Source organism: Girardinichthys multiradiatus, chromosome 18 (assembly GCF_021462225.1).
Source record: "Girardinichthys multiradiatus isolate DD_20200921_A chromosome 18, DD_fGirMul_XY1, whole genome shotgun sequence".
NCBI lineage: Eukaryota > Metazoa > Chordata > Actinopteri > Cyprinodontiformes > Goodeidae > Girardinichthys > Girardinichthys multiradiatus.
The window spans coordinates 37,582,855-37,610,848 of record NC_061810.1 but is presented as its reverse complement, the minus strand read 5'-3'; the positions used below and the strand labels follow the sequence as shown (position 1 = coordinate 37,610,848).

Here is a 27,994-nt window from a genome sequence, read left to right as displayed (position 1 = left end):
ACTCAGTTATGCACACAAGCCAAGGACTTTTCCATTTGGCATCAATTTATTGGACATTTGGGAATGAGGAGTAATTGATAAGCATTTTGCAAAAGATAGATAGTTCTACTGTAATTCTCTGGTTAAAAGACTAAAATCATGTTAGAGGCAGGAAGAGTTTCATTAGCTTAATACACAGAGGCACAACTTTCAAGTCTCTAATGAGTAGGACACAGATGACTCCGTACGGTCGGACCCTAATACAAACACTTCTCCGAAACATCACTGGGAGGTTGAGGTAAAGCACATGGACATGACAAGGTCTGTATCTCTGTGTACGGGATCATCAACCTATACAAGCTGGAACAAGTTAACAGGTTTGACTGGTCTTATTTACAGATTAAAAAAAAGAAAAAGGAATAATACCTTCAGAGCTCTTGCCCAAAAAGGATCAAGAGATTCCAGTTTCAGATGCATTTTGTTCAAAAAGGAAAACGTGTTCAATGAGATCAAGAAGTGCAAAGTGGATTCTCTTTTTTTTTTTTTTTTTTTTGGGGGGGGAATTCATTCATTTTACATGGAATGTCAGATATTCACTTAGATGAAATTTCATTTTTAACAAAGAAAACGGAAATCAGTCTATCCAAAAAGCCTTAGAACATAATAAACAAGGCGTAAAAATTTAGGAATTTTATGTGATCTTACACAGCAGACACAGGTGATTAGTTTGATTCCTGTACAGAAAATAATAAAAAGCATGTGTGAGGAAGGAGCCTGAAGACACCCTGAATGCCTCATGCAAACCGTTTTATAGTTCACGCACGGTATTAGTGTGCACGTTTTTGTTTCCTCCCTTATTACTCGCTTTACCAGCATGGCTACGGGTAAAACAGCTGTTTGCACAGTTGTCGGGTGATCATCCGCCCAGTGCAAATGCCGGCCAGCTGTGAGAGGAGGGCGGAGGCTTTACCCGCTCTCCTCCTTGGCAGCCTGTTCCAGGGCACTCTCCGAAGCAGCCGAACCCTCGAACCTCTGAGAAGCGATGGCGGCCTGGTGGGACATGCTTTTCCTCACCACGTCTCCTTTCCTCCACAGTGTGATTTCCTGCAAGGGCGGAGATAACAATGTTTGAAGCTTTAAGCCTACTTGTAATAATGTTTATGTGAAAGCAAGAGTGAAACTGCTTAATAGCTTAGCAAGGATAAACAGTTTACTCATTTCTCCTCTGACAAGCAGCCTTCAGAAGATTACTCACACTGTGTAAAGACTAGAAATCTATAGTTTACTAGTCTTGTTATAGCAATTATACAGTTGATCTTGTCCACATGTTACATCCACACACCTCGATGTATTTAATTGGGATTTTATGTGATAGAACAACAGCAAGTAGCACATAAATGTCAAATGGAACAAAATAAAAAACAAATTTTATGTGGTTTCTGAAATTATTTTTTTTAACAAGTAAATATTTGAAAAAGTGTGTTGTGCATTTACATTTAGCCACCCTGAGCGAATGCCTTGCAGAACCACTGTTTGCTGCAATTCGAGCTACAAGTCTTTTGGAGAATGTCTCTTGCAGCTTTGAACACCTAGAAGCTAAAGTTTGCTTAATTCTTCTTTGTTAAATATTTCAAACTCTGTCTGGTTGGATTGAAACCATCTGCTTGCAACAACTCTGGCTGCAGATTCTCAATTAGACTTAAGTTTGGACCTTGACTGACCCATTCTAATGCATTAATATCTGCATCGATCTAAACCTCTCCACTGTAGCTCTGGCTATGTGTTTATGATAGTGTCCTGCTGGAAGGTATACCTCATCCACAGTCTCAAGTCAGTGGAGCTTCTAACAGGTTTTGTTCTGCATTTCACTCCATCTATCTTCCCATCAACTCTGACCTGCTTGATTTTTTTTCTCATCTTACCAGAGAAAGTAATACAACACAGAGGTAAACATGTACTATCAGTATTTTTTAGTAAAATGATGGCATTTCATTTAATGTCCATTATCTATTTGGTCCAACTCCTATGTTCTACTTCAAACAAATAAAGAAATTTACTATCCTGTAGCCTTGATTAATTTTTATTATTTACAATAATTTTTAAGTCACCATGTGTTGTTTTGCTATATTTTGGTCCATTGTTTTTGCTGCTGCAACAATATAAATATTTTTGTCATCTGCACCATGCAATTCTGGAATCAGGATTGTGTAAACTCGATAAACTGCAACATTTCACACATAGGAGATAAGTTTTCATATGGAATCTACAAAGCATCAGAAGCACAGAGATTAACAATCATTACTGCTTGGTCAGGAGCCAAAATGGCATCTTTCAAGAGGTGAAAAAACTGAGAATTACACAACACAAAATTCAAAAACAGAGATTAGTTTGGGCTTATTTTTAGATTACGTTCACATTTCCCTTGACCCACAGAGAAGGGTTAACCTTTGTTGTGATGTGGTCTCATGTATTATGCATCAGAATGGTGGTGGATGTAATTTAAGTAAGAGGCGGAGCGTCCTCATCCAAGGCTGCATGGGCAAGCCCACTAAAAGCTGCAGAGAGTGGAGCCGCAACAACACGTGACTGGGATCGGGGCTGTTTACACAGTCAACATGCAGCAGTTGTGTTGCAGTATGACGGGGCTCCAGTACAGTTTACCTCCACATTGTTCCAGACCCGATGCTTAAATCTAAAATTTAACCAGTAATTAATGGCAGATATTTCTACAAGTGTTCAGGCTTTAAATGTGGAATGTGAATAAAGCTCCGACTGGATGGAAGAACGATGGATAGATAAACGGATTGTCAGATGATAAACAGATCAACACACCGCTGAAGGGATTATGGACTAACAGATGGACGGTCAGACGGATTGGTCAAAAGATGAAAAAAGTGTTGCAGTTGTGTTATGGCAGGGTAGACGAATTAATAGAACAATTAGACACTGGTAAAAGGAAGACAGCTTGGAAATCGGAGCATTCTCCATACTCCATTTTCCCAACCTGGGAAATCCTTAAAACAAATTCCATACTTTTTCATACTGCGGCGCATCCCTGGTATAAACAACCACACTTTCCTAATCCCTGCAGCAGATCCAGCTTTTAAAATGACTAATGAGCACCTAAACCGCTCCATTAGCCACTGCTTTTGTTGCCCCTGCAGACTGTATAAGGACACTGTGAGCGCTCCAACAAACCAGCGGTTCATATTGATCAGCGAGAATGAAACACTCGCTTTAGTTGACATGAGTTAAAAAGTTAATGGACTGTGGGAGATCAATTTTACAATTCAATCTGTCTATGTGGTGCAACAACTGTATTAAGGTTACTATTTCTTTATTTTAAGTTCATCAGGAGATAAATGCACATATGGGATATGTGCACCACTAACACTTAACTACTATAAAGTGAAACTGTTTCATCCCATTCCCAGTTAAACACAAAGGCTCAGTGTGTTGTCAGACTTTTATCATATCCTTGTTTGCCATTTCCTGCCTTTAAATGTCAGACTTGATCATAACTGTTCTGAATATCATTCACTTTATCTGACTGAGCCGCTTCACTTGTGCTCTTGTTTTTTTACCTGTTGCTTGAAGTAGCGTCTCTCCTCTTCATCAATCAACACCAAATTCAGGTAGTAGCGCACAGAGAACTTCTTGTTGATGTCCCGCATGGTCGGAGTCAGATCATAACCAGCCAGAAATAATCGGATGGGAATAGATTCCCCTGAAAGATGAATCAGATTGTGTGAGGTGGGACAGTTAAATTGCTTTGTTTTGTTTTATGCCTTAAATTCAGTTATTCTAAATAAATATGTTTTTACCTCTGACCGGTGCTCCGTCCATTATTTCGTACTTTGCGATAGTGTCGTTTTCGTGGTAGACGCTCGGGCCGGTGCCAGTCGTCTCACGTTTGATGATGTCAATCTCCATGTGCTTTATTTTAATCCTCACCAGCAGGAAATAGATTTTTCCCACAATCACATCCTTCAGATGGTATCTGTCACAAAACAAAGGATAGTAACCAAAAAAATGTTGAATTATGGGGATGTACTTCAGTAATTATTTACACTTATTTTAGTTAATTCTGTTTAAGGATGCCTCCAAAAAAACAACACAGAACTCATTCTGCCTCGGATTTATTTTTGGCAAAGTATGTTTTCAATTTCTTAGTTTTCGTTTACATGCATTATGATAAAATTCACTTCTAGACTTTAAAATCGGAACTTCTGGTCTTAGTATTTCGACCATTTTCTGCTTTCACAAAATGAAGGAAGACGTTCAAAAATAGAGGTTGCACAGCAAGTGCCACTAAATTAACAAGTCAAACTTTCAGAAGTGCAAATACATTTTCACTGGGTTTTTAATCGTGGCAGCCATATTGGATAATGAACTACTTGGAGACTTCTAAAATTGTTACTGATGAAACCGAGGTTGAACTCAGAAATTCAGGCCTCTGAGTACAAACAGAACACAGCATAGCTAATGCTAGCTTGCTTCCTCTCTGTTCTAATATGCCTCATTGATCATTCAGCTCAAAGTTTCTTTCTGGCTCCAGTTATTCGGGTAAAGATTCAGAGTAGCACTGTGTTGTAGGAACTGAATGCTGTTCTCCTGTTCAAAAGCCAACCTGCCTCTATGGCTTGACTGAATTTACCAGCAGCTTCATAAATGTACCTGCATTTGACCAGTGGAGGCTGCAGATTTCCATCCCTAAATGCAAACGATTATAGGAATAAAATTTAAAGTGACATTTATGTTAACTTTTAGGTGGGAAAAATATTTGCTACATTTTAAAACCTGGAATACAGAAAAATAATTGTTACTAGTATTTTTCCCCATACTAAAGCAGCCATAAATAATGATTTTTTTTTTTCTATTTGCCAGTGATGAGTAAGCAGTAACATGTTAATATTTAATTGGTGGGGTTCTTGTCATTTTAGAAGCATCAGATTTTCTTTGCTTTTCATGTATGTTAAATAAAAGCATATTCAACCATGGCTAATGATAGATCTTACAGTCATTTATAAGCTGAAAGTTAAAGCTTGTAACCAAATAAAGGTTTGTATCCCATAATGTCTTACTTGGATTTGTTGTACTCAAACTCAATATGAAGGCAGTCCTCGATTCCAACTTCCATCTTGATGGAGGAGTTGAGTTCAGGGTAGGTGCTCAGCGTGTGGACCACAATGTCCATCTCTTTACTTATGTCATTTAATCTTCTTATCACCGTGGCACGAAGGAAGTACCTGAAAATGTAAACATATTTCTACATCGAATCTATAAATATGCATACTTTGAGTGGAATAAAGACAACATCAACGGTCGAACGTTAATGACAAGCAGGAGAAAATGTGACTCTTATAGTTTCACAATCTATAAGGCAGAATGAATGACCAGTCTTACCGTAGCTTGACATTCTGGCCTGTGTAGGACTCGTAGGGTTTCTCAACATGTGTGAACTCAAAGTCAAAGGTCTGAGACTGAGTTATTTCACCGGGTCTTGCCAGATCCTTCACCAAGGAAACAAATTCATGATGGTTTCCTCGGTCGTAATACAGCTCTGGAAAAAAGTTGGCACAAAACAGCTACATTAAAAACACTATATTATTGATAGAATCCACACTGAGTTCCATTGCAAATATGAACAAATCTAAAATAAGCCAGGAAGTTATGCTGCATTAAAATGTCTTTTCCTTAAATTGGTCATTATTTAACAACAATGCAAAACAAGCTTGAACTAAACATCAACTCTATTTGTTTATTTACAGAAACTGTGCAAACTTTAGCTTTAAACTTTGTTTACATAAAATGAAAGATATTTTGGAGATGTCTTACAGTAAACTACATTTCAATTTAAATAAATTGTGATTTACGTACATTGTAGAGTATAGAAGCTGAAGCAAGAGACCATATCTAGAAAAAATAATAATAAATTTCCCCCCCCAAAAAAAAAAAAAAAAAAAAAAGAAACAGCTGGTACTCAAACTATAAAGGACTTTTAGGGAGGAATAAAGCCCTAAAAGGTTTATTTTTATTGTCTTTTTTATTACAGCACATCTGAGAAATGTGTGTGGAGCTTCAGTTAGATTTTTTTTGGAATTAATAATTTAAATAAATAATCATAAACTGCCCAAATATTCCAACAAATGTAAAGTTACACTATCTCCAGTCATGTTGGTACTGATCCCAAATTGGGCCAGTGAATTCATATGAGGAATGACAGATGACATCTAAATGAAGCAAAATAACTCAAAGCTTCATATAAGATATTTATTTAAATCATATAACCATTTCTCCTTACAGTTGATTGTAAATATAGAGACTGATTATTGCACAAAATGACACATGCACAATAATTATTCTTTATCTGCTTGAGTGTTTATGTGTTCTTGATTACAAATTGAAATCACAAACTGACTCCAACTTCTAATAGAGATACATTTCGGGAATAATTTCTATTATTGCCGGCCACTGAAACAATTCCAATATTTTAAAGAGGAAAAGAAAATAATAATAACAATGATAAAGGTGGGCTTTAAAATTCAATAGAACAGACAACACATCTGGCCAATCAGGCAGCATATTTACAAGATGGAGGAGAGATTGCAACCTGTAGAGTTAACTCAATTTGCATTATTTGATGCTTGTCCTAAAACATATTTGGACCCTGAAACACTGTTGCAAATGGGTTTTGTACATCAATAACTTGCTAGTTGTGATTTTATGGATTAATTGTAATCCATAATGTCCGACAATTTAAAAAGGAATTACTTGCTTAGTTTAGGGCAATTTTTGAAAATGTCATTAGTTTTTAATGTTTATTTAATTAGGACTTTCAGTTTTTATTGACACAGAGGCTGTCTTAGAAACTGTATTGTTAATTTGAAACTTTATGATCATAATGATCAAAACCATTCAATAGACAAACAAATATTGTAATATTCTTTTTGTCTAGATCACCCACCTCTAGGTCATATAGACTTGTATTAATTCAGGGACAAATAAAAATTCGGTCGTGTGACTGACATTTTTACTACTTCCTAAAAATATTTTCTTTTATAAATATTTTACAAAACTTTTTAAATTCCACTTTTGCCAACATCATTCCAATTCTAAGCTACTGAAGTCTGAATTGTCTTTAAGGACTGAGAAGATTACAATCTACACAAAGATTCGCGTCTCTATTACTCAAAGTAACAAATGAATACAATTGTTTTGTCTATTAAATAGCCAGATAAGAACAACTATGTTATATATTGCATGAGGTCTTTCTGTTCTACTACAGCCCAGATGTTCTCAGGCTCTCAGTTTCTAAGGCATTTAACATTTTATTGTTAAATTCTGCCTGATGATTTGGGACAAACCTCTCATCTCTGCCAGAGTTCACATCAAGCTGTTAGCATGATGAAGCACCATTCAGGTGTTTTGTACCACAACATGTAGGACAAACTCCAGATGATCATCCACCTCTCTGTACTCCTTTTAGGTTCATATTTCGACTCCCACCTTTCTTCTGTTCTACTGGGAGTACCTAAGCACAATTTTGCATGTAATTCTTTTATGCATTTGTTATGTTTATACAGTCCCTTTTCAAAGTAGTCAAACCCCTATGACTTTTCCTGATTATAACCATACATTTCAATGAATTTTATTTCGATTTTATGTAACAGATCAACACAAAGTAGTGCACATTTGTGAAATGGAACAAAGACAGCGCATGGTTTAACTTTTTTTTTTTTTTTTACACATAAAAATCTGAGAAATGTAATGGGTATTGGTGCTTAGCCTCCTTTTTATGATACCACTAAATAAAATGCAGTGTCACCAACTGCCTTCAGAGTCGACCAATTAGTAAATAGTGTCCATCTGTGTGTAATGTAATTTCAATATAAGTCCAGCTGTTCTGTGAAGGCCTCAGATGTTTGTTGAAGAACATTAGTAAACAGACAGCATCATGAAGACCAAGGAAAACACCAGACGGGCCAGGCATAAAGTTGTGGAGAGATTTAAAGCGGTGTTCAGCTGCAAAACAGTATTTTAAGCCTTAAACATCTTGTGGAGCACTGTTCAATCAAAACATCTAAATATGGACAGAGAATGGCACATCTGCAAACACCAAATATCTAAACAAAGCTGTCCGCCTAAACAGACAAGCAGGGTGAGGAGAGAAGGGTGCCAGAGATGCAGCCAATCGCCTCATGGTAAGTCTGAGGAGCTGCAAAGACCCATAGTTCAGGTGGGAGAATCTGTTTACAATACAACTATTTGTCAAGTACAAATCTGACAGTAGAAGAAAGCCAATGTTGAAAGAAAAGCCATAAGAAGTCTTGTTTTAAGTTTACAACTAACAATGCGGGGGACACAGCGACCATGTGGAAGACCGTCACCAAAATTAAACTTTTTTGCCTCTACGCAAAATACTATGTCATGAAAAATTACACTGCACATCATGCTAAATAGAAACCGTGCACTGAAATATGGTGGTGGGAGCATTGTGCTTTTCTTCAGCAGGGACAGGGGAGCTGGTCAGAGGAACGATGGATGGAGCCAACTAAACTTAGAGGCTCTTGTAGATTTGTGACCGGGGAGGAAATTAACATTTCAGAAGCACAATGATCCTAAACATACAAGAGGTCCAATGAAACGGTTTACAATCATTATTGAGTGATAAAATGGCCCAATGGCCTTAAATACAACTGATAATCGATCACCTTGAAACTTTAAATTGATGTTCACAGATGTTGTCCAATTAATCAGACAGAGCTTGAGCCAAGAAAATATTTCAGTCTCTTGGTTTGCAAAGCTCACAGACACACGTGTGGTTTAATTGATAACAACCCAAGACACTGCATTAAACTTGAGGAAAACTCTGGAAAATTTCCAAAGGTAGAATCACTGGATAAGCTTTGCTTGCCTTGTAGATTTGGGTACTTGTCCTTTAAAGATGCTACAGATATAAGCACGCTTTCCCCATCTCCAAGACGTTTTTGTTTGACAAATATCTTTTAAATAAACCCTGTGCTTTATGAAGAATGTTTAAATACTCGACCGATTTGTGATCATGTGTTGCATTGTATGACTAATACTTCAACCCACCTATTTGGCCGACAAACTCTATTTTGATGCCGTGATGCTCCAACCTCTTCCCAAGGTTCTTCAGCGTCACATTCACCTTTCCACTGACTGTCTCACCGTCGTAGAAAAGGAAGTATTTGTCTTTCTTCCCATCTTCAGTCTTGTGTTCAACCTTCTTCCTCGTTTCGGCGTCATTGAGGACTACATCAATTTCTGCACTTTGTCCAAAACTAAAGAAACTCATTATAACGAACGGGTTGCGGAAACTCTTATCTCATTAAAGTTGCGGTTATCCTAGCGTACCGACTTGTTAGCAAGCTAAAGTAAAAGGAGACCCTTTCAACGATGTTTCAAACAAGAAAACAAACACATATGAAGGCCTGCAGGGTGTACGAGCTCACTTCCCTTTTTAGCCCCAAATTAAGCACTACGTCGTGTAGAAACGAACAAATATTTTGCACAAAAAAACCCAAAAACTCTACTTTAGCTACAGGTCCATAGTGACGACAAACTAGCAATATCACGGTAAAAGCAAAACGCACATGAATATGTCTGTTAGCAAATTAGCGGTTTCCGTTTTCTCTTTAATGTCGGACTCACTGCAACCATTTAACTGCCTCTAACAAACAGTCAACGGCGGCCTCAGCTATCGCAACGTAATTTACTCTTACATGTTTGTGCTCTGACAGATAACGCAGAGGATGTTGTCAAACCAGCAAGATGTAACGTTAGCTCATGCTACTTGCGTTGTAGCGACTACTTCCGGGTACAGGATTTCAAAATAAAACCGGAAGAGAGCAAAGGTAACGGTAAAACTCAAGTACCACAAGGTGCATCCCAGTGAATTAGAAAACGCATTATTCACATTTCATGAAAACTTAATTTTGTTTTTTCGTTACCTGTTAGCCATGATCATAAAAATGAACAAAAATAAATGACCTTTTCAACTATATTCTAATTCATTAAGATGACTAAGGTTTTCCAAGTATCACCATCCTTAAAGATATTTTAAAACAGTAATACAACAGCAGTTTGGACTTTAAAATATTCGGTGTTATGTCATGAATAATAAAAAAAAAACATTCATATCTATTAGCACTGTTGTTGGTTTAAGGGTGTGATTTATTTATGTATACAAATTTTACTCAGGAGTTGAAATTTCAACGTTTAAAGTTTGGTAAATTAACAGAGAGGTCCCTGAAAACTGAAACAAAACAAAAAAAGAAGACAAAATCAGGCAGATTTTTATCATTGACCCCTATTTCAAAATCCAAGATAATTGCCTTAATATAAAGAGGTCGCTCTTGAAAATGAGGCTCGTGTCTCAACAATATTGACATGCATAGAAAAAGGTGGAATAAAATAATTATCCCAAAGCTTTATCACAGCTGATGGAAAAAAACTGTTTTTTTTACACATCTGACAATTTCGTTCATGCAACTTCTTTTAGGGTTAGGGTTGTACATATTGTAATAGTGTTTAAATGTGCACAATGCAGAAAAATACATTATTAGCTTGTTAGCTTGTATTGTTCATTTTATTTAGGCTGGTCATTGGACACAACAGGAACTGGAGAACATTTAAGTTGGATTTGATGTCATTCTCAGGTCCAATTTTCAACGTCAAAGGTAAATGGGCCAGAGCATCAGCAGTCACCAGCATTTGTTCCAGGTTCACTGTCACTCACTTAATAATAGAAAATAATTATTACCAAAACTTCTACTGAGTACCACCAGAGGCAGGGCAAGTCAACCGATTGATACTTATACTACAGTTTAAAGAATCATGGGTTCAGATGTTTTCTGCTGAACTTAGTGCACAACTTAGTGCATGTCTGCAAATTGGAGTAGAACCTACTTGAGCAAAAAATATTTCAAATATAAGTACCATTTCGATGATGGAGATACTGCATTACAGCACTGATTGGTGGACTACACATTTCCATTTTGTAGTGAATTAATTAACCAGTTATTGCATTCAATTAGGTTAAATAATAGGTTAAATAGATCAACCACCACAATATATTTATTTTCTATACACCTTATTCCTTCACTAGCTCTGCACATCAAGAGATTGGATTATTTGCCCATATTCCTTTGCAAAACAGCAGAAGCTCAGTCAGATTGGATGGAGAGGACTTTTCAAGTCATTTTATGTCTGGACTTTGACTGTGCCACTCAAACATGTGACCTTAGTTTGATCTTTATCATTCTGTTGCAGCCTTGGGTGAATGTTTAGAATTGTTGTCCTGCTAGAAAGAGAACCTATTCCCCAGTCTCAGGTCTATTGCAGCCTCTAACAGTATTTCCTCCAAACTGCCCTGTATTTAGGTCCATACATCTTTCATCAGGTCAGATGGATGGATTTCTGACCAGCTCCTTTTGAATTACCATTTTCAGTTTAGGTGGCTTGCCATGTCTTTGTAGGTATGCAGTTGTGCCATACTCTACATTTCAGGCATTCAGATGTTGTTTTGTAATCTAACTCAACTTTTAACTTCTACAGATCTTTATCTCCAACCTCTCTGGACAATACCTTGGTCATCGTTATGCTGTTTGTTCACTAATGTTCTCTAACAAACCTTTGAGGCCTACACAGAACAGCTATATTTAAACTGAGATTCACTTACACACAAGTGGACTCTATTTACTGATAATGGTAATTAGTTGCCCTGGATTTTGATTCGAAGTAAAGTGGCTAAATTCTAATGCACCATGTACAATGTTCTTCCACTTTACATTTAAATATTTTGTGTTGTTCTATCACATAAAAGTTCATGCTAAATATGCAAAATATGGAAAAGTTCAACATATTGTAGAAGAATATGTTTAGCAGTTAAAACTCTAAAAACTCAAAGAATCTTTTTTATCTTTTCGCTTCTTTCTTCATATAAAACCTCATTATCTTTTCATAAAATGTTTTTTTTTTCAATGGATTCCCCTCTCTGGATTTAATGCTTTCACAAAATTACTTTCTCTACCAGATCTAATAAATCGTTCACAAAATGACACTCATTTACTTGTGCAGTTGAAATGTATTTAATAGTAACAAAATAACATGTAACATTAATATCAAATGAACAGCAGACGATTTACAACAGTTCCTGAGTTGTTACACAAAAACATTTACACACACCTGCATAGACACAACTGTTGTTACTGACAAACGCAAAAACACACTTCGTAAATACAATGAAATTTATCTCCAATAAACAGGTTATTACAGTATTTACAATAAGGTATGGAGTACAATACATTAAAATCAGGAGTATGTAAGCACGTATCATACTGAATCACAACTGGACAATATGTCCAATATTCACAAAGTAACTTGTAAAGCAAAAAAAGGTCACTTCTACACAGGAACAGCAATATAAAAAATCAAACTTTAACACTTTCATGGTACATATTGACTTTGCAGCATATAGTGATATACAGTTTTCAAATGTATTGTTTTTATCTGTACTCACACATATTTGTTAACATTTGTGAAAATAATAATAAAAAAAAAAGACTGAAAAAGTGTGCCTTGTGAGTTGGGTCTGATCAGCCTTTTGCAGTCTGCTACTTCTTGCCTGTGTATCTACAGTATATACAATGTTCTTTTGTAAGTGAAACAATTAAGGGCATGTTTTTTGATCTAATGTAAAAGAGTTTTCAAAAACAAGTTTGCTCAGTAAAAAATTGAAAGATCATATAAAAAAAGGATTATTCAAAAACATGGAGAGGGGATGTAGATTACAGTAAATTGTGACAACACTGAGGGCCAAATATCAAATTTCACAGCTTTGAAATGCCTTTATTGTACGCTACAAATATGGAAAATGAACTTAAACATGAAACATGTGGTCTAATAAAAAAAAAAACATAAAGAAAAAGAAAACTGTGGTGTAAAAATATTTGGTGCCACAAATTTAATGAATACTTTGGCAAGTCAGTTGAGTTAATGTGCATCCGAGAGTAATGTGCCATGTTACACCTTAAACTTCATCAGCTTGAGCATCATTGTTGCTAGGTAACCTTAACAGTGTTTATTTCTGTTTTGCTCCGACAGCTTCTCCTCGTAACTGCTGTCAAATGATGAATGAAGATTTGTGGCGGAAGTGACCCTGAGAAGAACAAAAACAGAAAAGCAGCAAAGCAAAACATTAGAATATTACAGCCAGCAGTTTATTGTATTAACATTATTGTACGTTGATTTGATGATGTATAAACGCTGTTTGTAATTTCTAGATTTCATCTACCTCATCTGCATCAGCATAGTCAACAGCAGGAGCCTGTGCTGGAGTATTGTAGCTAAAAAAAACAGAACAAAAACAGAGTAGATAAAAAATATAACATCCTTCGAGGATTTTATTGCATCTTCGGAGCTGCACAATGTACTCACTTGTTTCCATTGTAAACACTTTTGTAACAACACAAACGCTTCATTAAATAAATTACAAAAATCAAAGTGACAACTGCCATCAGTCCACCGCAAGACTGGAGGAAAATTCCAAGGACGTCAACATCACCTGCAACAAGACACAGAGAGGAGTGATTTTTGAACAAAAACATCATGTTGAAGAGTATTTATACCCTTATAACCTTTATAAATCCAAGGGTATTTTAAAGATCTATCTTTGGTGATGAGCTCCAAGTCCGAACTCTGCCTGGGCCACCCCAAAATGTTAATTTTACTTCAGGTCAGAAGAAACATGTTTCTTCTTCTACATCTCGCCGGGGATATGAATAATTTTAGTCCTAACTGTACAAATTAGGGACAGCACGAACCCTTGTGCAATCTGCTGCTTAAAAATAATGACCAGTAGCTTGATTAAGACCTGAAAGTTGAAAATGCTGTATATAAAACTGCAAACATATCACTCACAGACATCCATTGTTTTTGGGGGACACTGTGCATTTCCAGCGTCATTCTTTGCCTGGCAGTAGTACTCGCCTGCGTCCTCTTTCCTCACCCGTCGAAATTTCTGAAGAGATCATTTTGAAAACCGTCAGTGCACTGGGACACAGATTACTATTTGCATATCTAAGAATGATTACCCAGCAGAAAAAGAGTAACATAAAATTTTCAGTTATCCCAATTGTACACATCATTATTGCTATGTTAACATCTCATTCACAAAGCAAAAATTATTAATGTGAAGTAGTAGTAGTAATCTAAATATGACCTTCTGCCACCAGCACAACAGCAAGTGACAGGGAGAAAGAAATACAACATTTCCCCAAAGAAAGCTCCAGGAAAGTAAGGTTAATAATAAAAAAATGTTGTTTACAAACATGTACAGTAATAATTTGTGATGAGCAAAAAAATAACGTCTTTGTTTCTGTTTTTTTCACTAAATAAATGGGAAATCATTATGATATTCATCATCATAATGGTTGTATTCTGAAAATATACCAAAAACAATAGGATGTGGTACAAATATCACCAGTTTACAAAAGAGAGTTTGTAATTTGGCCATTGACAATCTGATACTTTTTTCTCCTGCTGTAATTTACTCTAAAGGATCCTACACATTTTCTACTTTAAACATCCAGACTTTTACAAACCAACTACCACTACTTTATCAACTGATGGAGCCATCTTTACAGTCTGAATCCATCTGTGATGTCTGAATCTAAATGTTTATTGTGATTTGGTTTATTTTTTACGAGGTTTTGATTTGTTATCCTTATGTTCCGATCCTTAAAAAAGCTCCAAAACATATAGATTTATTTTCATGACGTTATCACAAGATAAATATCAATATCAAAGCTAGTTGTCCTCAGATAATTAGTTAATACCTCCGGATATTTTGATGTAAAAATCAGGTTTGTAAAGTTGGATGCTGGTTAACAATGAAAACTATGAAATGATCCAATTTTGTCACCAACATGGTAAAAATGGAGATAAAACTGAGTCTAACACATAAACAACTAATTTTCACAATATCATATTCATATAATGATCAAGTAGATCTTGAGCAAAGGCTATCAGACTAAATCCTTGTATGCATAGTTGTTCTTGGTTTTTATGAATTTGATATGAATGTTTTAGAATATTACCCAACTTCTTATGGCCAATTTATTTTCAGAAGATCTACAAGATTTAGATTTTTGTGGTCTGGTAAATGGAACATTGAAAACACAAATGCTTTTCCATACTTCTCCAAAAAAGCTAATTCCATACTTTTTCATACATTAAAAGTATAAAACCTGATAAGTACATATACATAAAGTTAGCTTATCTCTTAAATGCATACATATGGTGTTATTTCATTATGTCAAATTGCCAGCACAATGTGATATTAAAATCTGTCTTTGCGGGGCTTTACAAATTATAAGACTATATAAACTGTGAGCTTGAGTGTGTGAGGTTGCATGTACAAAACACGTGCTATACCATAGTAAATTAAAGCCTGAACGTACTATAAAATATTTACAAAGGAACCTGACAGCACCTACATTGATATTAAAGATCTGACATCTCTTGGTGTCATTTTTATCTCCTTACAGCTTATTCAAGTAAATGATAAACATGATTGGCTTAGAATGCAACATTATCCTCCTTTCATATGTCAGTGCTTGGTTAAGCTTTCTTCCTGGATATCTTTGCACAGAGGGATTATTCCTGCAATTAGTCATTCAATGGTTAAGGTTTTATTCAGATTAAGCTGTTTATGTTACATAAACTGTAGCAGACTATGTTTAAGACCAAAGATTTTCACTAAAATAGCCGTATAAAAGAAGCTTGTTTCAGGTAAGATAGAACAACAAAAAGTCTACTACAGGGGTTGGACAATGAAACTGAAACACCTGTCATTTTAGTGTGGGAGGTTTCATGGCTAAATTGGACCAGCCTGGTAGCCAGTCTTCATTGATTGCACATTGCACCAGTAAGAGCAGAGTGTGAAGGTTCAATTAGCAGGGTAAGAGCACAGTTTTGCTCAAAATATTGAAATGCACACAACATTATGGGTGACATACCAGAGTTCAAAAGAGGACAAATTGTTGGTGCACGTCTTGCTGGCGCATCTGTGACCAAGACAGCAAGTCTTTGTGATGTATCAAGAGCCACGGTATCCAGGGTAATGTCAGCATACCACCAAGAAGGACGAACCACATCCAACAGGATTAACTGTGGATGCAAGAGGAAGCTGTCTGAAAGGGATGTTCGGGTGCTAACCTGGATTGTATCCAAAAAACATAAAACCACGGCTGCCCAAATCACGGCAGAATTAAATGTGCACCTCAACTCTCCTGTTTCCACTAGAACTGTCCGTCGGGAGCTCCACAGGGTCAATATACACGGCCGCATAGCCAAACCTTTGGTCACTCATGCCAATGCCAAACGTCGGTTTCAATGGTGCAAGGAGCGCAAATCTTGGGCTGTGGACAATGTGAAACATGTATTGTTCTCTGATGAGTCCACCTTTACTGTTTTCCGGGAGAGTTACGATGTGGAGAAGCCCCAAAGAAGCGTACCACCCAGACTGTTGCATGCCCAGAGTGAAGCATGGGGGTGGATCAGTGATGGTTTGGGCAGCCATATCATGGCATTCCCTTGGCCCAATACTTGTGTTAGATGGGCGCGTCACTGCCAAGGACTACCAAACCATTCTTGAGGACCATGTGGATCCAATGGTTCAAACATTGTATCCTGAAGGCGGTGCCGTGTATCAGGATGACAATGCACCAATACACACAGCAAGACTGGTGAAAGATTGGTTTGATGAACATGAAAGTGAAGTTGAACATCTCCCATGGCCTGCACAGTCACCAGATCTAAATATTATTGAGCCACTTTGGGGTGTTTTGGAGGAGCGAGTCAGGAAACGTTTTCCTCCACCAGTATCATGTAGTGACCTGGTCACTATCCTGCAAGAAGAATGGCTTAAAATCCCTCTGACCACTGTGCAGGACTTATATATGTCATTCCCAAGACGAATTGACGCTGAATTGGCCGCAAAAGGAGGCCCTACACCATACTAATAAATTATTGTTGTCTAAAACCAGGTGTTTCGGTTTCATTGTCCAACCCCTGTATATTTGTAGTGATGTCTTTTACGGTCTACATTTAATTAAACAAGCAATTAATGTAGCAATAGTGGGTTTTTCCACGTTTTTGCCTCTTTTTACCAAGCTTCCAGTGTCGGGGTTGATGATGTATGAGAAGTTGACGAATCTCTGGCTGGTTTTTGGATCTTGAGGAAGCTCCTCATTGTTGTGGAACCAGCGGTACTGAGAAGCAGGAAAGCCCTCATTCTCCAGACATCGTAGCTCTGTTGATGTTCCCACCGTGACAGACTCTGGTACACTGCACCGTGGCACAACAGGTTTCACTGCACACAAGCAAAAATCCCATCAGTACAATGGCTTTGGACATTTCTATTATTTTTTGCTTTTACTTCATCACATGGTGCAAATAAATGTGGCATGTGACATCTGAAGCTTATAATCTGATAACAGTTGAAAAGTGATTTTACTAGAGATGCACAGATCAGTTTTTTGGCAGATCTCCAATCTCCATTTTTTGCAAAGCTCTGACATGTCAATACGTACTTTAGCTGATTCCAGTTTCTCTTTAAGAACTTTAATATAAGAAGGTATCAGACTATTTTAAAAATATGTTTTAAGCCTTAAGCAGAGGGAGCAACACGCCATATGTGAAAGAACAGATGCTGCAAAACAGGGTTTTATTGAAGTGGATACGATGAAGGACTTAGCATCTTGTATTAGCTATCTGACTCTTTAGCATCTTATATTAGCTATCAGTGTGTTTGGGGCAGCTAGCATTGCAAAAGTGGAAACCTCTGTATTTACATTCTAGAAAATGACCACTCTTATCTCAGAAATTTCCAAAAGGCTGTCAATATTTCCAAATCTAGCATGTTTCATGCAAGACAGAACCTGAATGTTCCAAAGGATAACACAGCAACTTTCCTATATTGTGTTTAACCTTCCTGGTCTCTGCTGAAAATCTCACTCTCTCTCATTTTCTCGCAGCCCGAATGATCTGCAGATATGTATATACATGCTGTAGAAAATAGTTTCCTATTAAAAGGTTCTTACTTCTCTTCTTACAGCTCGCTCATACTGGAACTAGGTTTAAGTAATCTTTTCTCAGTAACAGTGTCTAAAGTGTAAAATGGTGATGCCACAGCCACCAGGTGTGTTCAGTGTTTGAAAAACATCAGATTTCTGAGATCCTGATGGGCTTGTCACCAGTCAGGGCCTTATAAGCTCAAATACTATTACTTCCAGTCACCTTTCTAGTTTACTATCTAGTTAGGCTTTAATGTAGAAAATGAATTCAGCTTCAACAGGATGGATATAAATCATCAAATATAATGATTGTGGTAGTAAACTGACTGAATTCGAGGCAGCGAGCTCATATGGCTATGTATGTATGTATGGATACACACACAGTCTTTTGTTTGTGTATGTCACAAACCACAAGGACTCTAGCGCTCATTCTTTTGGTGTTCTCTGTGCAAGTCAGTGTGCTCAAAGGGTTATGTCTAAATATAAGGCTGAAATTACCAGCCTGGGGTGGTGGGTCAGAGAGTGCTACTGTTGAGGAATGAAAAGTTTCACAGTGACTCTAATAAAGCTAACCAGCAGTTCAGTGAACCATACTATAGCAGCCAAAGGGTTCCTTATTGTTAGTAGTGATTTTTCTCACGTTAGAAATTCAAAAATAGCTAAAATATCTCCATAAGTGCACTTGTATATTTCTGTGTAATTTCAGGAGGATAAGTAAAATTTTCCTCTGATCAAGTCTGTTAACCCCCACCAAATCTGGCTAGTAGACAGGAAACATGTAGTATTGAAGAACTCTGTCCCCGTAGCCCATTAGCTCATCCTGCAAGCAACTCCCAAGGCAATAAATGGTTGCCTAGCAACTTCATATGACTGAGCTTCATATTTTAGAGACAAAGTGACATTGATCTCCTGATCCGACACCGGACCTGGAAGGGTATGCTTGAAACATGAAAAAATGTTTTCTCCAACTTAATTGTGAAGTAATTTGATTTTAAAATACATGTAATATAGTACATTTCAGTCACTACGGAGTAAATTACTACATTTGCTCCCAATACCTCGAACTGCGAGACTAATAAGTATCTCATCAAAGTCTCTTTGATCTTCAATGGCGGCCACTTCGCAGCGGTACTCTGCGGTGTCTGATCGGGTGGTGTTGAAGATCAAGATGTTGGCTGGCTCTCTGAGCTGAGCTCTGTTCTCCAAGTCCCCTTTTAGAGAGAGAAGAAAAGACTTCACAGTTTCTCATTCAAATACACAGTGTGACTTCACGCTTAAAAACACAGCTCTTTAAAGGTTCCATTCATTCATTCTTTCAGCTTCAGCTTCGCGTTCTGAGGTGTTGCTTTGAAATGCGGTGGAGCGACTGGTTTGTGAGGGTTTTACCAAACTAGACTTTACCTGATATCTTGTTCTGAAAGTACACATAACTGGGAACGCCGTTTTTGATCTTCTTCCACTCTATCCTGGGGTTGTTTGTTGAGATGGACTCTATTAAGCAGGTTAGTTCGATGGCTGTGGAGAAAACAGAACACACGACAGAAAGGGAGAGAGTGATAGACGGAAAGCCCGGCTCAGGGAAATAAAAGGTACTTTGGATGAAAAGGTTGGATTTATTCTCCTGCAACTTACGCTCAAACTCATTTGCCCAAACAATCTTGTCTGTGGTTCGGAGGATTACCCCAAGCGATAATGGAATGTGGCCTGTGAGGAAAAAACAACACAAAAAAACACCCAACATACTAAACGCTGAGTAACCCTCAGAGCAAAAACGAAGCATTTTCATCAGGAGACATTAGTAATCAGGCATGTTGCCTAATAACCAGTGGATTAGACAGATAAATCAGGAGAGCGCGAGAGCCCTGGGATCTGATTCAGTGTGAAAACGTCTCATTAATTACTTCCTATTTATATATTTAAGGAGACTAATGCCTCAGGCCAAACACTTGAGTTCTACAACTTAATGAACACGTGGACCACACAGAAAAAAGGCTTTTGGAATCAGGTTGTAGCAGGAATAACCTGACTTTATCTCTAACTTGATTACTCCTTGACGCAAAATAAGGTTATTATGTTGAAAATGGATTAACTGGGGTACGTGAAACCTACAATTAACTATCGTCACAAAATGAATATAAATGTTTTGACAGTGAGCCATATTTGAATGTTTCAGCTTAATTCCTGCACAATAAAACCACTGAGTTGAAGTTTGCATCACAGGTTATTTGGACACAGATTCAGGACGCAAGCCACATTTTAAGAGGAGAATAAAATCTTTGTGCTCTGTGCTGAAGTTCAGCTGGGTCCGGAAAACTAAGTGGCAGAGCTTTCTTTCGGTTTTACTTATTTATAAGCCGAGATGCACAGAGAAATCGGCTGGTAACTTGCATTTACAATTTTTAGCTTAATCGGCTCTAAAAACAAAAAAAACACAAACAACCTTTTTTCAATCAGTGGACCCACCATACCTAATAACTAGAACAGCCCCAACTATATGGATAGTGGGTATGGATGCTGTAACTGAGTGAAGACTCAAAGTTAGCTATTTTCAGTATTAGCGAGGGGTTAAAAGATCGGTGCATTTATATTAACAAAGGACTGTCTTGTTAAGGTTTAAGTTTATATTAGTACTATAAGCTCCATGTGGTCAGATCTGATAGAAATACACCAAGACAGTGTTTCAACAACAGATTTTCAAAAGGCTGACTGCTGGAGGAAGGTAATGCTCCCCCATGACTCCGAAATTCTTACCAAAAAACTCATTACTACTTTATCTCCATTAAAAATCATATCCTCACTATTAATTGTGACAAATTTTATATCTTTTCATTGTATCCCTGCAATTCATTTCTGTATACTCAGATACATCCTAGGGAGTGATGCCTTCATGCATAAATGGGGGTTGTGTTGTAATTCCTTCATTTTCAGTCAGATTTAAAACTATTACTTCTACGGAAAACCTGCAGAACATTTGTTTTCTTTTTTTATGTTTTATAATCCTTAGAAATAAAATAATTATTTAGTCAAAATCCGACGTAAGGGAAAATTGGAAATCGGTAGACTGATCCGTGCCTCTTAAAAGATTTTCAATAAACGCATTCTTGAGTAACGTAAACATGTGTTTGCTTTTGGACCAGAATGAATCTATCATCTAGATTTGCCTCTGGTACAAACAAAACACATGATATGAACTTCATTTTAGGTTCACTGATTGAATTAGCTGCTCAGAGCAATTTGTGTTATTTTATAAATGTCAGACTGTAATGGCAAGTGGCATAATTCACGGGTTCTATCAGAGCCGGGCCAGAAAAAAATGCCAGTTTAATTGGAAAATAGCTGAATTTGAGAGTGAGGCGGGTACAGTGTAACAATATATTAAGAAAATCTTAAAATTGCTATTCAGCGTGTCTGTATTCATTGCGACTGATAAATCAGTATTATTCTGTCTGTCACTGGTATCCTACATTCAACCTTTTATTTTGTTTAAGCCACATTTAAATGCAGTAATTGCTAGGTAGACATGCAAATAATAGCTCCCATGCTGAGTAATGAAGGCGTTCCTGGTCACAGTGGGGGACAGAACAAGGCGGATTGTAAATGAAGGCAGAAATAGGACAATAATAATCAGCTAAGGAGCTCTTGAATAAAAGAAGACAGGCCTGTTTTGCCTGAGGCGCTGTGCACTCAGAGGTATCTATTCAACACACCCTTGTTAACAGATGAGTGACCCTCAGATGTCCTGCACGGTACAACAAATGGGATGGCTGTTGCTCAGTCAGAAAATGAAAAAACATGGGGTCCTGCTAAAGTATCCGGTCATATAAACACAGCCGAGGACACTGATGAGATTTGACTCCCAGGTCTCTGCTTCCGTCTCTGCTGCTGACTTTCCCACTCTGTACATCAGGATCTATTATTACTGCAGCTGTGACTGGACATCCTGTGAAACACGAGGAGACTCCATTCAACTAACGCTTCCTCCGCATATCCTTGTACAGTCTTTGAAGTGCTATTATACTGCTGCTCCTTCTGTAGTTTCAGATACTGTGGAGCAAAACTAGACACATTTAGGAACAAAAAACAAATAACCTGCAGCTTGTACACATGTAGTCCTTTGCAAAAGTATTCATACTGCTTGAACTTTTTGCCATTTTGTCAGGTTCCATCCTTCCATCCATCCATCCATCCATCTGTGATCTCAAAATGGAAGAAGTATGGCACAACTGGAAACCTACCAAGACATGGTTATCCACTTAAACCAGGGGTCAGCCACCTTTACAAGCCAAAGAGTCCTTTAAAAGGACTCTTTGGCCTTACTAAAGGACATTTCAAACAGGATCCTCTTACAAATGAGATCTTGGATCTCAATGAGACATCCTGTATTAATAAAGGTTAAATAAAATATACAATACAAAAAATATAATCTGACCTGCAAAATCCACATGGTCCTTTAAAAAAAGTTTTATATTAAAAAATGTTTTATGGCTAAAAACTGCATTTTTTTCTACTTTTAGGTTTTAGAAAATGGACAAAAAATTGGCTAGAATTATTAGAATGAATACATTTTCATTGAATGTAACATTCCATATTTGTGGAAAAAGAAAGGAAAAATAATGTAGTTTGTAACCTAATAAAGAAAAATACTTCCGTGTGCCATTAGTGTCAATCATTTGTGGAAATTCTTTGCAGATACTGTATAAAAACATACAGAAAAACAGCTAAAGCTATACCTTGTACGACATTTATATCTAATACACGGTCCACTTCATCAGGTTTGCGCAATGTTATTAAGACTCAAGCTAGAGGCATATGGAGCCACGTGTGGTTCTGGAGCCGTAGGTTGAGAACCTCTGACCTATACTGAGTAAGGAGGGCATTAATCAGAGAAGCAAGCAACCAAGCGGTCCATGGTAACTCTGGAGGAACTGCAGGTCACGGTAGGAGATTCACAGGTCAGGTAGGAGAATCTGGAGGACTAATATTAGCTGCCGACTTTACAAACCTGGCCTTTATGGAAGAGTGAAAAGTCCTGTTTGAAGTTTACGGGAAGCCATGCGGAGGACACCGCAAACATGTGGAAGAAGGTGCTCTGGTCATGAGACTAAAACTAAACCTTTAGGCCTACATGCAAAGCACTATGTGGGGAGGAAATCTAACAGTGCACACCACTCTGAACACACCATCTCCACAGTGAAACATGGAGGTGACAGCATCATGTTGTGGGGAAACATTTTCACAGGGTTCACAGGGGTTCACCTTCAGGCAGGACTACGACACTAAACTGCTGCTGTAACTGCAGCAAAAGCTGGTTCTACAAACTATTGAGTCGAAGGGGCTGAATACAAACGAACATGACATTCTCAGTTTTTCATTTGTACGGGGCTTTGTAAATCAGCTATATATATTCCTTTCTCTTCAAAGTTATGTGCTACTTTGTGATGGTGAGTTGCCTAAAAAAATCCCCAAAAAAGGCACTGAGGTTTGTGGTTGTATCGTGACAAGAAATCCAAATAATTTACGAGGTATGAATACTTTTGAAGGGGACTGTTTCAGGACATTTGATTAGATCTCCTAAGAAAACAAAGCACACAAGCTTTCTCAGTCATACGAGCTGCAATATACCTTCGTGTAATGAGTCACGCTAAGTTAACAGAAAACATCTAGTGTACAGATTAGAAGGGAACATCTGTTTTGATAAGTACTTTAACAAAAGGTTACTGTCCTCAAGTCCGTTTAGCAAAAAAAGACAACATTCCCAGTCCTTCTAATTGGATCCCACAATAACTAGATCAGTGGCTGTAGGCTCCATTGGGGCAAAAGTTATAAAGGAGTGAACCACGTCCATAGAATTAACATTTTAGGCCGTGGGAAAGAGTAAGTGCCCCCAATTAACAAGACAATGCGTAGGTAATTATTAATGCGTGCTTATAATAAAAGCATCTAAACAAATATGCTTTGTCCCCTGGTGACACAATCTAGGGTAAAAAGAAGATGGCATTTCTGGTTTATGAAAAATAATCTCAGTGTTCGCCAAAAAGCAAATGCCTTATTTTAATCCTTCTCTTATTGTGAGGCACAAACGAAATGGGTTCTATAGCCTGTTCGGAGGCAACCCCGCTTTTAAATAGCCAGATTCTGCAATCCTCTTACGTGCCGGGTATGAAAACAACCAGCCGTCCTCATCCTTGCAAACAAAAGTCGTTGATCCAATGCCTCTATAAAAAGCCTATTCCCAGACATTCCAGTGCTGTCGCTGCAAATATGCTGAAGGCTGAGGCTTGAGCCACGACCACTGGGATTCACAGCATACTGGACTGACTGTGTCAAAATCCTTCCAGTAGATTACACAGAGAGAGTCGAGTTATTATTTAGTACTAGAGGGATGCATATGATAGGGGTAGATGAACTGTGCTGTGCCCTTGTCTTGGTCTTCCTAAATCATGGGAGACGACAAGTATGTCACGGGCTAAAGAAAACTTGTGTGGGGGAGCTAAGAGCAATAAAATGGAGCTGCAGCTATCTCTACCTCTGCAGCTCCACAGTCCTCAGGAGACAACTGATATAAATATGACAAGTTTTACTGTGCAGAAACTCAACTGTATTGATTTGACGGAGTCTAGGTTCTGTGGAAAATTCATCTATAATTGAAATGTATTTAATTTAATTAAAAACTTCAATTAATTTGTTTTAATTTAAATAGATTATTCAAAGGCAAAACAAATAAAAATAAATACATTATCGGTGGTTTGTGGTTGATATTATATGTTTTTGTTTTTCTTTTGCTTTTTTGTCTTCTGTCGTTGCAGCTCAGGCAAACAATATGGTGGGTCTGGTTGCCTTGCAGTGTCAATAGCAGATTTGCTCTAAAATAGGAAGAAATGTAAGGAATTAAAGGCACAGCAGCAGATTTAATACCCTACAACAACTATAAGAGACAAAGATTACAAAGCAAAGGTAAGAAAAGAAAGGAGTGACAAACACAACAAAAATAATAAAAATAGGATAAATACATTTATAATAAATAATTTAAATGGAATCTATCACCTTGTCTTGACTTGTATATTGAAATGTTAATATTAAAATGCAATATAAACACTGAGGAAAAGTACGATTGTTTTGAAGTTGGAGAAACTGAACCACCTACGTCATCTTCATTAAAAATTAGAAGAATGCAGGAGCATCACTTTGGCTTCATTTAACCAAAAGAATTCTGCTTTATGTGCCACTGCTGCGCCTCAGGGATGAATTAAACAATGCTCGGTCTTCTCCTTATTCATTATTCAGATTCCAGAAATTTGAGGTTAGACAGTATACTGTCAACTCTGATCTGAAAGCATGAAGTTTCATCATTTCTCCTCCTTCTGCCTTGAGCTGTACCTCCCGACATCGATCACATGTCATTCCGGACTTTAAATATCAGCGCCAACATTGGTGTGCAATATCGAATTCTGGCAAATATTCAGAGAAAAATTTAACTCTTTTCAGGATATATTTACTGATGATAAAACTGATACATGTACCTAACCTTGATCATTTTGCTCCTGCAAAGGTATTCCCATATTATTACACATACTGTTATAACTAGAGATGCAAGCTTTTTCCCGGCAAATTTCCAGTTTTCCTTAAAGTCTGACATGCCTATTTCATTCTTTCCTAAGGACACTAACAAACTAAAGAGAAAAAAAGTATCTGCGAGATATTTAATAGAGGTAGTAGCATTGAATCACGTAGTATTATAGTGACATTGTAGGAGGGAATTACAATAAAACCCCAGTTTATACTTCAGAGCCTGTCTGTAACTTTTGTTTCATTTTTACTAAACAAAGAAAGGGCATCAAAGTGCAGGTTGATGCATTTATTGACGGAAAATGGTGGGAGGTTTCAGGTTGAATGGGTTAAACAGACGGGGGGAAACTTATTATTTTCAGATTTGAGCTGCCGATCAGAGCCAATTAAAGGAAAGCTGCCTGATTGATTGGTGCATCCCACCTATCATGTTGCCAAGTTGCAGATGCAGCCATAAAATATAGCACAGCTACATCCTCAGTGGGTTAACATGTTAACAGTCACTATTTATGAGCATTGTTTCAAACCTACTATAATATTCTCACAACCTAATAATACTTAACTTTAATAATAAGCACTTTGCAATTCAAAAAGTCTACAGATCAAATCTAGTCCAGTTAGTTAGGTCCTTGGCATTATTTGGCTCAGAGTATCTTAAATGCATGCATGCAGCAAATTTCTGTATGCTCTTGCAGGCCTGGGATTTCAAACACCCACAGGTCACCACCATGTGGCTGTCCCATTGCTTCAAACCAAACATTTGTTCTTATTCTGGGGACATTTGTTAAAGAAAGCCAAGCACAGATGCTCCCATGCTTCTACATTACAATGTTAGTTTTATTTCTCTCTCTCTTTCCCAACGCTGTATCATTAACAAACATTGGGTTAAATCATTTGCATAAATGCGTTTAAATCCAATTCTGAGCCTCACTTCTAGTCTGGTTTTAGTAGGAAAATGATCCCCAGAATCATCTGACATTCCCAGCCTGTTAACATCAAGCTAACGTTCTGGTTTAGCGGGCAGAGTGCTGCGTCCTGGCTCTGATTTTACTAACGGAACCCTAACCTCGCTAAGTACGCCTTCATGGCAGCTTACAGGGAAGGGCACGAACAACTCACCTAGGCTGGTGTACAGAACAATGAGGGCAGCGAGTCTCGCCATCGCCATCTTGCAGCGTTTCATTCAGGCGCTGCCGTACAGCTGCACACACTCAGCACCTCTGAGGTATGAGGATGAGCTCCGAACTGACTGGTGGATGTTGCCATCGACGAGTTTCCATAGCTACAAGCGTGGACCGTGTGTAAGTGGTGCCCTGAGCGTTGTCTGACAGGCGGTGGGCGGAGTCAAACAATGCCTCCTCGTTCTCACTCACACACACACACACACACACACACAAAGCACTCTGAGCACATGCTGTCGTGGGAAAGGTTTAACCCGCACCCTCTAGTGGTTATGTTAAGGTTACGTTGAAAAACATTTTAAAAAGCCGCTTAACGATTTTATTTATTTATTTTGTTTACATTCAGTGATATGTATTTTAACGTTATCTCAGAAATTCTGCTCCATATTGTTGTTTTTAAGTGCTTTAGAAATAAAGTGGTATATTCTAAAATATACCGCTTCTCCAAATCCAGGGTAGGGGCCATTTGCCTGCCTCTAGAATGATTATGTGTGGCCCTTGACTGCAATTTAAGAACGGTAGTAAATTTGGCCAACCTGCACAGGTGGTTAATGTAGAGTCACAGTGGACGGGTTTATTACAATGGAAAATGTAACACTAAGTATTTGTCTTTAATAACCACATGTTTGGTTTTCATTTGTGTCATCCTAAGGACTGCAAATATCCATTAATGTTTTTCACAGTAAGTAGGATTACAAAAATCCAGCGATTTATTTTATTATGAATAAAAAAAAAAAAAACATCTTATTTTTGTGGCCTGTGGGAACTTTAATAGAAATGCAGCCATTATAACCTACACAGTTGCAATGTTTCCAGACACTTTAAAAATGCCTTATGTCTCTTTGTGTTATTACAGTCAAAGCCCCCTATGCAATTCAGCACAAACTTATTCATACACAAACAGACACAGGTTTGAAAGTTGTAACTGAGATGTGGATATTGTCTCACCAAAGCTTACACACAATGAATGGGTATGTATTAAAAAACAAATGCCAGTCTCATTTAAGAAAATATTTTATCACTGTCAAATCTTTTAAATCTAACTATCTGAATGGTAACTTTTCTTCTTTGTCAAGGAGCTTAAATTATACAAAGGGGATATGTTATGAAAATATATTTCTTCTCAGAATGACAATCTTAACAATTCATTTGTAAGTTGAATGA

At 37.5% G+C, this 27,994-nt stretch overlaps 2 protein-coding genes across 2 annotated transcripts; both read right to left on the bottom strand.

The window, feature by feature from the left end:
- Positions 1–24: 24 nt before the first annotated feature.
- LOC124884772 (vacuolar protein sorting-associated protein 26B-like) lies at positions 25–9,833 on the bottom strand. Its single transcript, XM_047392828.1, has 6 exons — positions 9,079–9,833; positions 5,386–5,542; positions 5,064–5,228; positions 3,804–3,979; positions 3,564–3,706; positions 25–1,083 (listed from the first exon to the last, which is right to left on the bottom strand). Exons 1-6 carry the CDS (start codon positions 9,299–9,301, stop codon positions 946–948), a joined length of 1,002 nt encoding a protein of 333 aa, XP_047248784.1. The 5' UTR covers positions 9,302–9,833; the 3' UTR covers positions 25–945.
- A 2,238-nt stretch (positions 9,834–12,071) lies between these two features.
- On the bottom strand, positions 12,072–26,970 carry jam3a (junctional adhesion molecule 3a). Its single transcript, XM_047390568.1, has 9 exons — positions 26,769–26,970; positions 19,716–19,787; positions 19,485–19,598; positions 19,142–19,294; positions 17,178–17,380; positions 13,927–14,026; positions 13,444–13,570; positions 13,301–13,352; positions 12,072–13,165 (listed from the first exon to the last, which is right to left on the bottom strand). The coding sequence occupies exons 1-9, from the start codon at positions 26,830–26,832 to the stop codon at positions 13,130–13,132; spliced, it is 921 nt and encodes a 306-aa protein (XP_047246524.1). The 5' UTR covers positions 26,833–26,970; the 3' UTR covers positions 12,072–13,129.
- Positions 26,971–27,994: the final 1,024 nt, after the last annotated feature.